Source organism: Ostrinia nubilalis, chromosome 5, assembly GCF_963855985.1.
Source record: "Ostrinia nubilalis chromosome 5, ilOstNubi1.1, whole genome shotgun sequence".
Lineage (NCBI taxonomy): Eukaryota > Metazoa > Arthropoda > Insecta > Lepidoptera > Crambidae > Ostrinia > Ostrinia nubilalis.
The window spans coordinates 10,813,184-10,825,189 of record NC_087092.1 but is presented as its reverse complement, the minus strand read 5'-3'; the positions used below and the strand labels follow the sequence as shown (position 1 = coordinate 10,825,189).

At 46.2% G+C, this 12,006-nt stretch overlaps 1 protein-coding gene across 1 annotated transcript in view; it reads right to left on the bottom strand.

The window, feature by feature from the left end:
* The window catches only part of LOC135072137 (kinase D-interacting substrate of 220 kDa B), a 39,970-nt gene that overhangs the window by 8,420 nt on the left and 19,544 nt on the right, over positions 1-12,006 (bottom strand). Inside the window, exons 15-26 of the mRNA XM_063966089.1 lie at positions 11,391-11,586; positions 10,321-10,500; positions 8,544-8,738; positions 6,097-6,376; positions 4,018-4,183; positions 3,202-3,380; positions 2,368-2,477; positions 1,696-1,863; positions 1,101-1,247; positions 821-859; positions 656-709; positions 460-606 (exon numbers count right to left, since the gene is read on the bottom strand). Of these exons, the coding sequence (XP_063822159.1) occupies positions 460-606; positions 656-709; positions 821-859; positions 1,101-1,247; positions 1,696-1,863; positions 2,368-2,477; positions 3,202-3,380; positions 4,018-4,183; positions 6,097-6,376; positions 8,544-8,738; positions 10,321-10,500; positions 11,391-11,586 (1,861 nt within the window). The remainder of the gene's footprint in view (positions 1-459; positions 607-655; positions 710-820; positions 860-1,100; positions 1,248-1,695; positions 1,864-2,367; positions 2,478-3,201; positions 3,381-4,017; positions 4,184-6,096; positions 6,377-8,543; positions 8,739-10,320; positions 10,501-11,390; positions 11,587-12,006) is intronic.

Genomic DNA, 12,006 nt, shown 5'->3' with positions numbered 1-12,006 from the left:
GGAAGGCAGTCCGCAGCATGAGGTAGGGGTTCTGGCAAACGGGCACAGGCAACTCTGGCTGGTTAGGAGCGAAGGATATACCTAGGTAGGATACAAACTAGTCATCACTCACCAGCGCGGGGAAGGCGGTTCTCAGCATTAAATAAGGGTTCTGCGCGGGCGCGGGCTGCGGCACGGTGTTGACCCATCCCACCCATATACGTTGGTTAGAGGACACCGGCGGCCCTGACTAGTTAGGAGAGGACGAATGCTGCATGGCAGTCATAGTACAAACTAGTAATCACTCACCAGCGCAGGGAAGGCGGTTCTAAGCATTAGATAAGGGTTCTGCGCGGGCGCTATTTGCGGCACGGTGTTGACCCAGCCCTCCCATATACGTTGGTTAGAGGACGCGGGCGGCGCTGAATGGTTAGGAGCGAAGAATATACCTAGTTAACATATAAACTAGTCATCACTTACCAGTGCAGGGAAGGCGGTTCGCAGCATTAGATAAGGGTTCTGCGCGGGCGCGGGTTGCGGCGCGAAGGGCGCCATCTGCGGCACGTAGCCGCTCGTGTTGGCCCAGCCCACCCACATCGGCTGGTTGGAGGGAGCTTGCGGCGCTGACTGGTTGCCGGGGAGGACATAAGTAAGATATAAACTAGTGATTACTTACCAGTGCGGAGAAGGTGGTCCTCAGTATTAGATGAGGGTTCTGCGCGGGCGCTATCTGCGGCACGGTGTTGACCCAGCCCAACCATATACGTTGGTTAGAGGACGCGGGCGGCGCTGAATTGTTAGGCAGGAAGGAGCGCTAGCAGACATAGTCCAAACTACTCACCAGCGCAGGGAAGGCAGTCCGCAGCATGAGGTAGGGGTTCTGGCAAAACGGACACAGGCAACGTTGGCTGGTTAGGAGCGAAGAATATACCTAGGTAGGATACAAACTAGTCATCACTTACCAGTGCAGGGAAGGCGGTTCTAAGCATTAGATAAGGGTGCTATCTGCGGCACGGTGTGACCCAGCCCTCCCACATAGGTTGGTTCGAGGGCGCGGGCTGCGCTGACTGGTTAGGAGCAAAGAATATACCTAGTTAACATATAAACTAGTCATAACTCACCAGCGCGGGGAACGCGGTTCTCAGCATTAAATAAGGGTTCTGCGCGGGCGCGGGCTGCGGCGCGAAGGGCGCCATCTGCGGCACGTAGCCGCTGGTGTTGGCCCAGCCCACCCACATCGGCTGGTTGGAGGGAGCTTGTGGCGCTGACTGGTTGCCGGGAAGGACATAGGTAGGATATAAACTTGTAATTACTTACCAGTGCGGAGAAGGTGGTCCTCAGTATTAGATAAGGGTGCTACGCGGGCGCTTTCTGCGGCACGGTGTTGACCGATCCCACCCATATACGTTGGTTAGAGGTCGCGGGCGGCGCTGACTGGTTAAGCAGGAAGGAGCTACTCACCAACGCAAGGAAGGCAGTCCGCAGCATGAGGTAGGGGTTCTGGCAAACGGGCACAGGCAACTCTGGCTGGTTAGGAGCGGAGGATGTACCTAGGTAGGATACAAACTAATAATCACTTACCAGGGCAGGGAAGGCGGTCCGCAGCATGAGGTAGAGGTTGTGACAAAACGGACACAGGCAACGCTAGCTGGTTAGGAGCAGAGGATATGCCTAGGTAGGATACAAACTTATCATTACAAACTAGTAATCACTTACCAGTGCAGGGAAGGCGGTTCTCAGCATCAAATAAGGGTTCTGCGCGGGCGCGGGCTGCGGCGCGAAGGGCGCCATCTGCGGCACGTAGCCGCTCGTGTTGGCCCAGCCCACCCACATCGGCTGGTTGGAGGGAGCTTGCGGCGCTGACTGGTTTGGTGGGGACGAGCGCTGGCGAACATAAATGAGGTTATCATAAGCATATTTAAGCTTTTGATAACTTGAAAACGTAGAGAGATAGCTATACTTCCTCAAGAATATATTGTATAGTGGGCAACAGTTCCGGCTACGCATTTTCGTTTATTCTCTCGCTCTCATCAAATGGTGATTCTTTGCGATAGAACGAGACGACATGACCGGAAATGGGTAGCTGGAACTATGGTCGATAGTACACGATGCAATACAAGAAAAGAAAGAAATGCACAAAAGAGACGGCACAATTTATTTTAATATTTTGCTGGAAACATGTATGTACTGTCAAACACAAGTAAGGTGTAGTTTGATTCCTTGCAAACGTTTAGCTGGGTAGTTTTGGTAGTTGGACTTAAAAAGTGCTTTTACACGACCCAGTATAATTTTAGTACATGCTCTTAGATGCCCCATTATTATAAATTTATCTTTCTATCATTTGTTTTTTATGGACAAGGTACTAAGATATTTTATTAGCTAACTCACATGTTTCCTATGGAACAGCTTTGAGTGCGGCTGACGAATGTGCTGTGGCGTGTTCCAGGGCGCTGCACCGGCGCCCATATCATCTTCTAGGCCGTTCTGTAGTTGCTCTTCTGCAATGACAGAAGACAAAACATTGTTTACATCATGGAAGGTAAGATATACAATTATACATAGGGAAAGGGATAGTAGCAAAATATCACTAAGATCAGACTGAGTTGTTGTTGTTGTTGTAATCAGTGGTATCGGCTCAATCAACTCGGCCATATTTTTTAAATAAATGTCAACAGCCGCGCGGTACGTCACAGTATGACAACATGCGATAGGGCTGCCCACCTACAGTACAGTTTATTTAGACAAACAAAATACTTTGTGAATGGAATATTAGGATAACAATGCGTGTTGTTTTGTGATTAGTACATTTAATAAAAAAAACTACTAAAGTAATTTTAAAACTTTAATATGATGAATGATCTGTTACTTTAATTTCAGGCGAGCGAAGCCGTGGACAAAAGCTGGTTTATACAAATATAATTTTCATTTCAAATCAAACTGACTGAAAATGACCATTTTTGGTGGTTAATGACTACTTTTTGACCAATTTGACCATAAATGACGGTCAGTCAAATTCAATCACTTTAGTCATTTTCAACACTAGGCCACCGACGTCCGTTCGTTATTGCGGCGCATTTGCGACACCCCCGACTTTTGCATCTCGAGCGCGTCCCGAGATTTGAAGTTCGAAGGAAAGCTCGCGTTTCGTCTGTTTATATGAAGTTACAATACTGTATGATAGTATTACCGTGACCAAAGACAACTTTGTGAAACTGGACCCACCTTTGATGACCTTCTTGATGTAGGGGTCCAGGTTGATGGTGAAGGGCAGGAAGATCTTGAGGTCGGCGGCGGTGAGCGTGGCGCGGTGGAAGCTCAGGAAAACCTCCAGCTTGCGCTCGTCGCGGTCCAGCTCCATGAGGGTGCTGGCTTCGCGGAGGCTGCCCATCGCTGGTTTCACTCTAAAAGTATTATACCCTTATACCCTTTGTTATTTTGTAGAGTAACGTCCTGTCACTCGCTACTAAGTAAGTGGCGTCAATCGGTAGAAGCAGTAAGACTATCGCAATTCACTCTAACTAAAGGGTGTCGCCGATAGCGGCGTAACAGAGTATAGACTCTGTTGTACTGTCACTCGTCAGTGGCGCCAACTAATGACGCAGATACGATAGTTATCATTTTTTAAATGAAAGGACGTTCCTTCGATCTTCGTCGACGGTTGGACAATAATACTATCCTAGACTGCATCCAGATGCGATTGTGGTAAAATACCTGCCTTGTTATGCATAAAAAAAATGGAAATGAACTCACTCCCATTATAAGCATAAGTATCTAAAAAAGGGGTCACTTTTTTCTAGAATTCAGACATCCAAACTTTAAATCCTACTAATATTATACGAGTAAATGCGAAAGTTTGGATGTCTAGATGTTTGTTACTCTTTCACGCAAAAACTACTGAATGGATTTTGATGAAACTTTACAGTATTATTGGATTAACATATAGGCTATAATTTATGACGATCTGTGACAAACAAAATTTAACGCGGGTGAAGCCGCGGGCAAAACCAGACTGCACTTCTGCACTTGCATATTACGTACTTTTCATAAATATGCTTGAGCGAGGTGGAGTCATCAATATGTTCTTCATAAGTCTCGTGGTGGTAGATGATCCACGACGTGCGGAAGGGCCACTGCTCCGTCATGTTCACCCACGACGCCAGCTGGTACCAGTTGAACTCGATTTGGAATGCTTTTAGAAGACGACCTGGCGATAAATTGAGTTCATTTATTAATCAGTTTGTAGAAAATTACGGTCGTAATTCAGAATAGAGATGGGGCAAATCTAGACACTACAGTGTGTCAATCGAGTATCCAAAAATAAACATGTTGTTATTTTTATATTAGACTTATAACGATATTTTAATAGGTGACATAAGACTGGGTTCTTATGATGTGCGAGGGATGCTCGGGACGCGCTCGCTACACATCCTCCCACTGTTTTACAACATCGATCCTCGTACTGCTGAGAGGCTGGCTTATGCTCGTTTTCACCATCAAATCCTAATTTTTAAGCGACCCCTATGGCAACACATATCAGGAATTTTAACTTAAAAATTAGGGATTGATGGTCAAAACGGGCATTAGCAAAACAAAGTAGAAAACAACTAAATTTTTGTTAGTTTTCGTCACGAATCCTCGCGGAGCACAACCATCTTGCATATCTCTGATGGAAATGTAGTCAAAGGGTGTTAATTATGACCGCCCCGATGCCAAGGACAAGCTACCGACTCAGCACTCACCGGTGACGTAGAGCACATTCATGAGCCGGCGCATGCTGCGCGGATTGACGTCACTAAAGTAGTCATCAGTCAACAGCACGCGGCCCAAGTCGGCGGCGCCGGCGGCGGGCGCGCGGTGCTGCCCCTGACGCGACTGACTCTGATGGACGGGCCGCTTGCACGCATCCTGCATTACATTACCACAGCACTCACCAGTGACGTAGAGCACGTTCATGAGCCGGCGCATGCTGCGCGGATTGACGTCACTAAAGTAGTCATCAGTCAACAGCACGCGGCCCAGGTCGGCGGCGCCGGCGGCGGGCGCGCGGTGCTGCCCCTGACGCGACTGACTCTGATGGATGGGCCGCTTGCACGCATCCTGCAGTACACCACCACAGCACTCACCGGTGACGTAGAGCACGTTCATGAGCCGGCGCACGCTGCGCGGGTTGACGTCGCTGAAGTAGTCAGCAAGCGGTGCAGCCGACGCGACTCACGACGCCACTAATTCTGAAGGACGGGTCGCTTGCACGCATCCTGCATTACATTACCACAGCACTCACCGGTGACGTAGAGCACGTTCATGAGCCGCCGCATGCTGCGCGGGTTGACGTCACTGTAGAAGTCAGCAAGCGGTGCAGCCCCGACGCGACTGATTCTGAAGGACAGGCCGCTTGCACGCATCCAGCAGTACATCACCACAGCACTCACCGGTGACGTAGAGCACGTTCATGAGCCGGCGCATGCTGCGCGGGTTGACGTCGCTGAAGTAATCATCGGTCAGCAGCACGCGGCCCAGGTCGGCGGCGCCGGCGGCGGGCGCGCGGTGCTGCCCCTGACGCGACTGACTCTGATGGATGGGCCGCTTGCACGCATCCTGCAGTACACCACCACAGCACTCACCGGTGACGTAGAGCACGTTCATGAGCCGGCGCATGCTGCGCGGGTTGACGTCACTGAACTAGTCAGCGCGCGGTGCAGCCCTGACGCCACCGACGACGCTACTGATTCTGATGGACGGAGGTGCACGTATCCTGCAGTACACCACCACAGCACTCACCAGTGACGTAGAGCACGTTCATGAGCCGGCGCATGCTGCGCGGGTTGACGTCACTGAAGTAGTCAGCGCGCGGTGCCGCCCCGACGCGACTGATTCTGAAGGACGGGCCGCTTGCACGCATCCTGCAATACACCACCACAGCACTCACCGGTGACGTAGAGCACGTTCATGAGCCGGCGCATGCTGCGCGGGTTGACGTCACTGAAGTAGTCGTCAGTCAACAGCACGCGGCCCAGGTCGGCGGCGCCGGCGGCGGGCGCGCGGTGCAGCCACGACGCGACTGATTCTGATGGACGGGCCGCTTGCACGCATCCTGCAGTACACCACTACAGCACTCACCGGTGACGTAGAGCACGTTCATGAGCCGGCGCATGCTGCGCGGATTGACGTCACTAAAGTAGTCATCGGTCAACAGCACGCGGCCCAGGTCGGCGGCGCCGGCGGCGGGCGCGCGGTGCAGCCCCGACGCGACTGACGACGCCACTGATTCTGATGGTCGGAGGCGCCGCGCACGTGCCGCTTGCACGCTCGCGCTCGGCACGTCCTTGGCGGACTGGTTCTTTATGCGTTCTTGGCTCGACATGAGCTCGGATGTGGATGAGAGGCGGCGGGCTGATACCTAAAAACAGCATACATCATCAACCTATAACATCCCTTCCTGGACACAGAAATTGTCTATGGCTTATCGCATCCAGCTTCTACCAACGAACTTTCGCAAGTTGTCATTTAACCTAGCTGGAAGGTCTGAACAGAACTGTACAAAAGTGTTTAAAGAGGAACACTCAATTTAAGTAGGCTGCAAGCCCTGTCAGAGATTTCTAGGGCTGAGTTGCACCACCTGACTTTAACCGTAATTATGACGATAACCGACGCTTTTTGTATGGAGTTTGACAGATTTTTGACGTTTGTTATAGTTAACACTGCAGTACACGCGCCCCTTTTTTTACACGAATACACGCGCGGCCTACTCTGGTAAGCCAATTTAAAATCACTGTAAATCAGTTTATAAGCAATTTATGAATAGAATTACTATGTAAATGATAAAAGTGTTTATTATAGTTATTTTATAATCAAAGTTTCTTTATACAGGGTGTTACTTTGCATTCTTGCCATATTTACAGAGGTTACTATATTACTGATACTGAACACAAATCCGTAAAAAAATAATGCCCGAAAAAATTTTTTTTAATCTTGAGTATTTTATTTTATCGACAATCTGTTAAACACACCACTAATTATCGTAACGCATGCACATCACTTGTTGGCGATGGCGATGGAGACTTTTTTACTTTTTATTGTATTTTTAAATATCTATTGTCTTTAAAATGTCTTTTTGACACTTGTAAAAAACTGAGAAATCCATCAAACACAAATCACGTTATAAATAATACAAAAATGACTGAAGTGTATTCAAACAACGAATAATTTAATCAAAATGGTGCTTGGAGTGTCTGCAAGACGTCTTAGACGAAATGCTTGATGACGTACCCTTAGCGTTACACCAAATGCTCTACTACCAGCAGGATGGTGCTCCCCCACAATAAGGACGTCAAGTGCGCGAATAATACGTTTGGTGAACAGTGGATTGGACGAGGGGTCCAGTAGCTTGGCCTCCACGATCCTCGGACCTGACACCAATGGATGTTTGGAGTGACTCGAAACGACTGATATGCGCAGAAGAGATAAACAGTGTAAACGCGTTACATGAAAGGATTGTTTTAGTGAAACTGTGATACAAAACGTTTATGTGTTGCGAAAACTAAAGCGAAAAACCTACGCTTCGTCGTGCTAGACTGTGCCTTCATCAGAACGGAGGACACTTTGAACACTTGATTCGCAGTACGTAAACTTTGTAAGTAGGAACTTATAAATAAATAATTAATTGTGAATAAGGTGATTTCATTTCATACTTAATTTATTAATTTGTAAAAATAGGGTACAATGTTGTAAATTAATTGAAACCCTATTAATTATTACGTATTTTTGACGGTCCTAAGCCCGTAAAGTAGAAAGGAAAATCTGAAATCAACTGAAGAGTATTTTAAAATAGTTATTATGACTGGATAAAAAGGCTGGTACTCAAAGCCATAAAATTAAGAACTAGGCCACGCCCACTAGGTTTATTCCACTTGCACCTGTAGAACGTGCGAGACAAAATTGGTTTATTCCAATTTGTACTGAAAAACCAAATTTACTAAAATCTTAGTGCACTTTCTTTATGGGAGTCTCTTGTTTATCTTAAATAATAGGTATTGTTACCTACTTTTATCTCTGTGAATATGGCAAGAATGCAAAGTAACACGGTGTATAACTATTTGGGATCAAACATTATAAACAGATTTAAAAGTTGTAAATTTTTTGGACCAAAATTGCACTCTGAGACCAATGTTAACAAAAAAAAATTGACTGAAAAAATATGATAAGTTTTTATCTGTCATAGTATTCATGACTTTCTACTGCCTGGTACACGGTGTAAATCCATTTGTCACAAGTCTTTCATAATTTTTTTGTCGAGTGATTTCGGGCTTTTGAGTAGACCCGCAGTTTTGACGGCCAATTTTAGAAAAGTGCGCAGACTCTAGCGACCCAAGCTTTACTGGCTTACTGACAAATTTAGTAAACGAGGCTTTCCTGGAATGCCAGCTCTCTGGCGCAAGTTTTCAAAAAGTTATAGCGTAAAATGTTACCCTGGTCTACTATAGTAGTCCGCTCGTGTACTCTAGTGTTAAAGTAACATTGGTCGGTCTAGTAAATAACACACAGTTCTGACCAAGGATCACACTTACCGATCTCTGCAGTGATGTAGAAAAGTCATCAGCTCCAATAGCCTGCGTGCGTTTAGCGGCAGCCTGCTGTGCGGCCTTCACGCGTCTCAGAGCTGAGTTCTGAAGGTAGAAGGGCAGCTGCACCATATTCCGAAGGTAGTCCCATCCGCCGATGTTGCTTTCGGAAAACGCCCGCCTACTGTTTATCTCCACTGCCTAAATAATACGTGAAAATCAGACAACTTATTAAAACCAGTTTAGTTTTTTGGAGTTTAAAGTCTTATGCTGAGTTGCACCACCTAACTTTGACCGTAACTATAAGACTAGGCGCAGACCATCGATTTTTAGTTGGCCGATAGTTGTGTCCGATTTTAAATCGTATGGGGAATCTGCCAAATCGAATCGGCGTAATGTGCGCACTTGCATACATACCTACCCATACTGATGAACTGCCCGACTAAACTATCAGCCGACGAAAAATCAATGGTCTTCGCATAGGCTTACGGTAACCGATGTTTTTACAAGCTTTTTTGTATGGAGTTTTACAGATTTTTCACGTTTGTCAAAGTTAAAATAAGATGGTGCAACCCAGCCTTACAGATTTTTATTCGTGTCACCGGAACATTGTGAACAGATTATAATCTGACGTAGATTACAATCTTTATAATTTCACGCGTTATATTATGAACTGACAGTTCACAAAAGTTCACGTTGACATACATACATAAATGAATATCCATTATTGAAAATGAAAGGGACAACACACAAATAGTGCATGCAACGTACACAAATCACCGAGTTATACAACAGATAACATAATAGGTTATACACATATTGATTACAATATCATGCAAACACTTGATATCAACATTTAACTATGGATTTGTGTGCGTTTCCGTTTCAGGCTACAACGAATATTTCATAGAAATAGCATTGTTATAAAGTTTTTACTGATTAAGCTTTATTTAGCTTTCTTATTACACGTAACTTTGACAAAATGGTCAAGAAACTGTTAACGAATGATGTCTAATGATATGTTCTAAAAATAAGGCAGAAAATGATTGTTCAACAATTACCCGTATAAAAAAAAAGCCTTAAACGTATACACACACTGGGTGACCTCACGACATTAATATTTATACAAAGGACACGGTCACGGGGTAATACACCAAACCACTAGACTCGACTAACCTCCATCCAAGCAACCTGCACATACATGAAGCATGTTAAATCCTTCTAAAGATTATATGTACTAGAACAGTCACAGTTGTAATTAATTAGCATTCTAAATATTTATGAAGGAACAGACAAAGTGAGTATGAAGCTAAATATGATTTAAAATTGCATAAATTAAAACAGGCATTAATGTTAATTGTTAACATTAATTATTAATATTAATTATTAATATTGCACTTGTTAAGCGGTAAGATTTTATAGGTTATGGTTAAATGATAATCAATGTAAAACTTCTATGCTGAAAATTTTTGTACTTTAGGCCCATATATTCGTAAACACGGGAACGTGCAAAGGGGCATTTAAATGTCATAGTACGCATACTATAAAATTTAAATGCCTACAGTTTATTGAACTAGTCAATCAGAAACGAATCTGGTAGGAATAAAACCTTTTGTTCTGGTATTGTACCATTTTGCGGTAAGTCAATACGCCGGCTTGAACCTGAATGGGCTAGAGTTTATGAGTTGGCGCAAGTCTTGAGTTACCCATTACACGCCCCCGCAATACTAAATACATGGCCTAAAGATACAAAGCCAGCAAAAAAAAATCGCCCATTTCTCACCTTGCTAATAATATGCGGGTCGATAGCCAGCAGAAGTATGAAGGGGCTCTTGGGATCGGAGCACAACGCGTGGACAGCGTTGAGCAATGCGAGCACTTTCTCTTGCTCGCAGCTGTCTAAGGCATCCACTACTACCACCAGCCGCGTCTGCTGGCCCGTGAACGCGTCTAGGCAGGACACCTGGGGAATGGGATACGAGAATTTCAACATAGAGTTTTAGTTTTAGTCGAATGAAAAAACTTTTTTTTTAAAAAGAGTTTTTATAATTTTAATAAAATTGTTTGCTAAAGTCACCAATGTGTTCAAAATTAAAACCAAAATTTTACACTTTGGTTGAGTTGCCGTTCAAGCTGTTAAGTAGATTATGGTTTTAATAGTAGAATTTCACTAGGAAGCAATGTAGGTCCACTTCTCCTTTTGGCACAGGTAGTGAGTAATGCCGCTTCGACATACGGGAGCGTATTTTGATGTTGCAGCGGGTAAGCCATTAGGGCCTACGCTGAAACTCACGCGGGCGCACGTCTGTTTTGAAAAATAGTATGAGCGAGCAGCGCAGTGTGGCGCGGACGCGTGAGATCGTGAGACTTGTTTCCATAAAGAGTGGCGCGTGCTTGTTCCTTCCGATCTGTCGAGCGCCGCATCGTAACACATGCGTCGAGAGATGAACTTCGATGGGGTGCATAGGCGGGCGGAGCGTAGACCCGTGTAGAATATCCGGAGCGGGCACCCGCTCCTTGCACCCGCATAGTAGCTATTTTTATGGCAGGCTTACCGTGTGCGTGAGCGTGAGCACCTCGGGCCGCAGCGCGAGCGTGGGCGCGTCGACAGCACCAGCGCCGTCAGCACCCGGCCCCACGTGTAGAGGTTGGCGATGACGGCCAGCGTGGCCAGAGGTGAGTTTACATCAAACGTCGTCACTAGCGAGCGTGTTAAAAAAAATAAAAAAAACTTTACGCTAGGGACGCTGTACAATCCGTCATACATTTAATGTCACTTTTATACGCAGTCGACATCGAATGCGTTTGACGTAAACTCACACTACGCCCCCAGGTGACCGGCGGTACACTCACCGTGTGCGTGAGCGTGAGCACCTCGGGCCGCAGCGCGAGCGTGGGCGCGTCGCGTCGCAGCGCGCGCGCCATGCGGGCCCGCGGGGACAGCACCAGCGCCGCCAGCACGCGGCCCCAGGTGTACAGGTTGGCGACGACGGCCAGCGCGGCGAGTGCGCAGGCGCCGAACATCACGCCCTGTTGGATTTCACGCCGCCTGATCGACGACGACCCAATCTCACTGAGCCGTCGGCTTTGGTTATGCTATGCTAGGTTGCTAATGCTAATCGAACTGAGCCGTCGGCTTTTGTTATGCTATGCTAGGTTGCTAATGCTAACTTTACGAGTTAGATATGCACCATCTAAAAATGCTCTTTTGAATAAGCCGATTTAAGATAAGCAATTTAGATTCAATTCAATTTGATCATCATCATTTGAGTAAACATAATAGATACGATATGCAAGTTAATGCTATGAGTAACTCTACACACTGAACGCGATTACTGGTTTTGCGCGTCCAAGTGCTATGATTGTGTTTAGAAAATTGTATGAATATCACACTTATGGTGGTGCTGTGCGCTAATTTTATCCGATCGAGTTCAATGTGCAAAATTCGATTCATAACTAAAAAACCTGT